The sequence below is a fragment of the Teleopsis dalmanni genome, chromosome 1, assembly GCF_002237135.1.
Source record: "Teleopsis dalmanni isolate 2A chromosome 1, ASM223713v2, whole genome shotgun sequence".
Lineage (NCBI taxonomy): Eukaryota > Metazoa > Arthropoda > Insecta > Diptera > Diopsidae > Teleopsis > Teleopsis dalmanni.
The window spans coordinates 58,047,978-58,054,049 of record NC_051846.1 but is presented as its reverse complement, the minus strand read 5'-3'; the positions used below and the strand labels follow the sequence as shown (position 1 = coordinate 58,054,049).

Below are 6,072 nucleotides of genomic sequence, written 5' to 3'. Positions count from 1 at the left end.
TTGAAGTGTCTCTATAATCGTTGTTATTAATCGTTTAGGTAATCTTTGATTATTTTTGATTTTTTAAATAATTGTAATACACTCTTAAAAATTTAGTGCATAACTTTCATCATTATTATTATATATTATATTATATATATAATATTATATATAATATAAACAATATAATAATAATATTATAAAAGAATAGCACTTGATATCAGAATTTGAACATAAGTAATAAATCGTACTAGTAATATGGAATCATCTAATATTAAAAAATAATTTACAAGTTGAAATATCTCCTCAAATTTATTTACATAAAAGCAGAGGTCTATTTCTATCTGTATCTTAAAAGCAGTAATTAATCACATCATAAATCATATAATAGATTATAGAGTAGGATTTAAATTTTCTCAATCTCTCCAATAATAGAATAAAAGCAGATAATGGTGGATTGAACAGATATCTAGACAGAGTAGTAGTAGACCAAAACTGTTTCATATATATCTAGTTACACTTGTATATGTTTTAAAATATTTGTACAAAAACAGTAAAAATTTTTGCTACCGGATATCATGATTCTTCGTGTCTGTTCTAACTATAGTTAAATTTAAATCTGATCCAGCATCTATAATGTCTCTAAATATGTCTAAAATGTCTATAAAATTTGATTTTAGATCAAAAGCTAAACTGCGGAACAAATATTTTACAATAATTTAAAAAAATATTTACGGATGTCTTTTTATACAATAGTGTCTAGAAAGATCATGATTATTTTTAATATAATTTTATATCGTTATTTTTTTTAATCGTTTGCAAGTCTATAATTATCTTATAATTTATAGCTTGGTCTTTCGGTGATACTTTTCATCAATAAGGTACTAAAAGCTACAATATAGAATTAATAATACATTACTAATAAACTATATCAATGAGCGAAAAAATCTAAAGAAAAAGCTGCAGAAAGTTTATTATAATGAATGTGGAATTTTAATTTGTTCTTATTGTTCTACCTACCAAGCAAAATATTATTCTTAAGATAAGAAGGACTAGAGTTACCAGAAGTCTCACGACTATAACATAATACTTTCAATATTCCTTTAGTAGGATATATTTGGAATAATACCTGTTTTAATGAAAGGTAAAAAAAATCAACCACTGTTTGTTATCGATTCTAGATTCTACGAGTAATCCAATACGCCACACATGCATTAAGCTTGTAGGTATATCATTTTCAGTCCAAAACCACCAATTATAAATCTCTCTTTTGATAATATCTCCACAAAACTTCTACAGACATAACTTATTTTGAATATGGATTGTCGATAGATGGATTGTCGTTACTAAACATTTGGTAACAAAAATGAAGACAAACTGCAAAAATCCAATAAGATTGTTACTATAATAAATATGTCGTCACATTAGTTTTTGACAAGTTATTATATTCTGGAGTTGTTGAATTAATAATAGACCTTAGCTTATAAGTTATGATATTGTCTTTTGAAAATTATTTTTTCATATCGGACATTTAGTAATAGAGATATAAGAGGAGGTAACAAATAAGATAATACTTTAATATATTGTCTAAAATCAATTTGTTAGAAAACCTTTCAGGTTATAGACGATACTTTCTCAGAACTATATAAAAATATTTAGCTTCTCCCTACCTTATATTGATTATTATTACACCGATAAAAATTAACAAAATCATCTTTCACTTTATCTACCAAACTATTCGTTTAGGTCAAAACAACGAATTTTGGTAGGATACCACTTTAATTACCATACTTGTTTTCACATCAAAAATGTGGTTTCACATTTTTACTACTCAGGATATAGTAAAATGAAGTTTTCCGTAAAGCTGGATATGTTTATTTTTAATAAAGAATGTTTAAAAGTACAGTAGAATCTCGATAACTAGAATCCCGTCAAGTTGTAATTCTGTAAGTTACAAAAAATTGTCATTCCTTTTTGCTGAGTCTCTAAATACTTAATTAGACTTAGTAACTGGAAAAAATAGAATTTCCTAGTAGGTATTTATAGTATATATACATAGACTCCATAGTCGAAGTTAGTAAAATATAATGATATCTATATATATCTACACTAATACTACTGCTCAGTAGCGAGGCGTCAGCTTTTTGGCAAGGTGTTCACAATTTAATCAAAACAGAATTCCCCCTACTCCTGAGTTTTGTCTTTCCACAAGCAAATAGCGTACAAGACCAACAAAACAATTTATTTAAATATTCGCAGCCTGTGATCCACTGGTTTTTATTTACCATAAAGCTGTAGCTGTAGAAAAACAGCGACTTACCACAGTTTTCGACATTTTTACATCAGGTATGAAATTCTTCATATTTGTCTATTGGTCTATTCATTTTATGAATTAAAATCTTTTTTTCAGAATATCGTTTAAAAAAAGATATTTGAATCAAATCTTTAATCACATATATATCCATTTCTAAATATTATTTTTCACTTCAAATTTCTTTAATCTCTTTCTTTACTTTTACCATTTTCTAGTATAAAATTGCAATAATGACTTTGTTTTGATTTATTTCCAACCTCTATATAAGAGTAAGAAACTCTCATGCATTCATTTACTCTTTTACTTTGTATTTACAATGCCCGGTTCAGTTTTTATACTGAACCATTTGCCCATATAAAACAGCAACCGTGACTTTGATTGTATTTGCACGCTTTGTATAAACTTTTGGTTCAGTTTAGTGGAATGATCCTCTCGTCAAATGTAAAGCGATTTTCGCTCAGTCATTTCTTTTCTCTTTTGTATTTACTTTGCATAACATTGGGAGTGCACTTTTTTATTGAACCGCTTGCACGCATTAATTTAAGAGTTAAGATTATTTCACGTACATATATTTGTTTGTATGTTTTGTGTTGTGTATTCAATATTGAACATAGTCCCAATGTGAATGTTATTTCATTTGCATGCTTTGTAAGCAACGCGGTGCAGTTTTTATTCTGCACCTTAGTATATTTCAAGAGAAATGTGTTTTCTCTTTTATTAATTATAAGTAATGTTGGGTGTAACTAACATTTGTATGTGTGATTTTGTTTGTATTATACGTTTTGTGTTTATGTTAATATGTTTGGAAAAGCTATTATAAAAGATGTTAAATAGCAAAATAGCGAGATTATTTACCTAATAAAAAAAAAATCTAAAAAGGAAGCTTTGTTAAGGTGTTCAGTAAACACTCTGAACCATTCGACGCCTCACCTCTGCTACTGCTACATAATTTGTTTTAATAAATATCTATCATAAATCTTGCGTTCATTTAAATGTGACTTTACAATTAGAAAAAAATGTACATAGAAATTATGCTTCTATAGGTCAAAATGTTAAGATTTAAATGTATCAAAATTTTTGTTAAACTCATTGATTTGCTAAATTTCTAGCATTTCCCTTGAAATTCGAGGTATTAATATTCCACTGTATAATCTAATAATGACTATATTTCTAATACGCTTCAAGGAAGTGTCTATTACAATAGATCATGTTAGCATATTATTTTAGTCATTAACTAAATAGTGAGTAAAACAGCATCCATAGTCGATAATTGTGTATCGTTAAGGAACCCTGTAAAGAAATATTGTCTACCCACTTGCCAATGTAGGCATAGAGAAGAAATTAACATAAAGAGGTTAATATAGTCAGTACATGATAATTAAGACTTGAATAACGCTAAATAAATTATCTACATACAAATTAATTTCATGAAAATTTCTTATTTACATTACTTGCTAATTGTGCATCTCATATCAATAAAGTTGAAGTGGAAACAAAGGGATATAAATATTTGTTTAGAGATATATAGCGGTATGACGAAAATATGATGTCTTTTAACGGTTTCACGCCTTAACATTTCGACTTTCTTTAAACAATTAAAAGAAGTTTCTTCAATAATACTATATTCTTTTGAGTTAAGTTACTAATTAAGTTAAGAGCTTTAATTTAAAATTTCGCAATCCATCAAATTAAATTATTTTTATTATTTTTTTTAATTTTATAAATAATTACTTTATTCGTTATCAATATAGAAAATGACTTAACAAATTTTTACCTACAGCACACTTTTCGTATATTAAATAAACATCAAAATAATAAGATTAGAAATCTTAATATTGCATGTACTTGTAGTTTATAGATAATATTTTTAAATTTCATAAGATCTTGTAAAATAGTTTTTTTTTTATATAAATATCTTGCATAATTCTGAGCTTAACGTTAACAATTTTCGGATAATAAAATTATATCCAAAACTTAATTTACCGGTTGAGGCTATGTAGTCGTTATGTATATAGTATCTCGGAAAGCAACTTCTCAAAATTGTTACCATAAAGTGACTTTTTCAGAAATTGTGATTTCTATAGAAGTTTCAGTTTTATGGCATTTGTCGGAAGTTTTAAAAGCCCTCTATATTCTTTGTGGTATATAAAATGTGATGGTTTAGCCTATTCTTCTATTTTCTCTGTGAACATTTTGACGTAATTAATATGAAACTAAAAGGTTAAAAGGTCAAGTATACCTGGTTCAGCGTTTGATTTATTTTTAATATGGATTATGTCTGAGACAAGAACAAATTTACTCATTGAGCATTAGTGATCTAAAATTCAAATAAATATATGGCGAGAACTTGTAATATTGCTTATTATTTTCAATATTATTAGATATTAAATTGTTTTTAGCTTTAAATAATGAATTTATTAATTTTGATTTTAATTTCAATTTATGAACCTTAATTAAACAAAATAAATGTTGAGAGTTCTTAAAATCTATGAAAAAGAAAGATCATTACTTTTATCAAAACTATTTATTAAATTTTTACCGAAAAATATTTTACAGTTTTATTATACCTATCACTACTAACAGTGAGACTAATTGGTTTAAATATGGATATATAGTAGTTACCATCTACATATGTTGATGGTTTACTCACAACCTCATCTGGTGTATATGGTCTTTGTAATGTATTGCCACTATATTTTTCGAAATTATTTTGACAAGTTAACTTGAAACTCACGTCAAAGGATAGGTTTCCGAGAGTTCAGATTACAAATCCGATACCATATTTACATTCATATGGTTGTTACTATTGTAAATAGAGAAAAGTTGAATTTAGTCATCTTACATTTGCGGAGTTCATATAAAAATATATGTATACAAAATTTCTATATTGATTCGTAACAATAATTGAAAAAACTTTAAGCGGAGTATTATAAATAAATAGAATTTGGGTGAATAACTGTGAGTTAACACCTTTAAAAGTTACTTGGTTTAAGATAAAAGCTATTATGAAGAAACAAAAATACCGATGTTTTACTATTCTTATCTTTTATTTAAACGAAAATATATTACAGAAATTTAACAGAAATACAGAAAAATAACAGAAATTTAATTTAAATGTATTTACAAAATTATTTTGTTTTTATTTTTTTTGATAAACTTACATTTATACCACCTTTAGCAACTAAAGGTACACCATAATTATCGATTTCAATTTCGGAAGGTTTTTCTCTTATTTTAATATCAAAATTTGTAATAATTTGAGCTAGGGCTACTTTGGCATTTAATTTACCCATGCGTTGAGCTAAAAAAATTAAAAATATATTAAAGTTTAGTACTTACATACATATAAATTTCAAAAAAAAAACTCATTACTACTTACCAATGCAATGACGAGGTCCTTCGCCGAAAGGCATATAAGCGACAGGATTGTAGTTCATATTTTCTTCTAGAAACCGTTCTGGATCATATCGCAATGGATCAGGAAAATACTCTGGATCACGATGTATACCAAATAGAGAAATAATTATTCCAGTTCCTTTTTTAATGACCATTTTTGAATTTGGTATTTGATAATCTTCTGTACACTCACGATTTAATATGGGTAATCCAGGATATTTACGTACAGTTTCTAAAAATAATTTTTATCATAATAACTACTAACTACTAATATTTTTGCTGTTAGTGAAATGTACCCATAACACACAAATCTAAGAATTTCATATCCTGTACACATTCATAACTCAGTTTGCCTTCATACTTCGCTAAGGTCTCCTCTACTT

General features: G+C 26.5%; 1 protein-coding gene across 1 annotated transcript in view; it reads right to left on the bottom strand.

Moving 5' to 3' along the window:
- Window positions 1–5,430: 5,430 nt before the first annotated feature.
- LOC119682002 (probable cytochrome P450 6d4) overlaps window positions 5,431–6,072 on the bottom strand; it is a gene marked incomplete at its 3' end in the record, with an annotated part of 2,276 nt that continues 1,634 nt past the window's right edge. The window contains exons 2-4 of the mRNA XM_038095333.1: window positions 5,986–6,066; window positions 5,673–5,921; window positions 5,431–5,594 (exon numbers count right to left, since the gene is read on the bottom strand). Of these exons, the coding sequence (XP_037951261.1) occupies window positions 5,431–5,594; window positions 5,673–5,921; window positions 5,986–6,066 (494 nt within the window). The remainder of the gene's footprint in view (window positions 5,595–5,672; window positions 5,922–5,985; window positions 6,067–6,072) is intronic.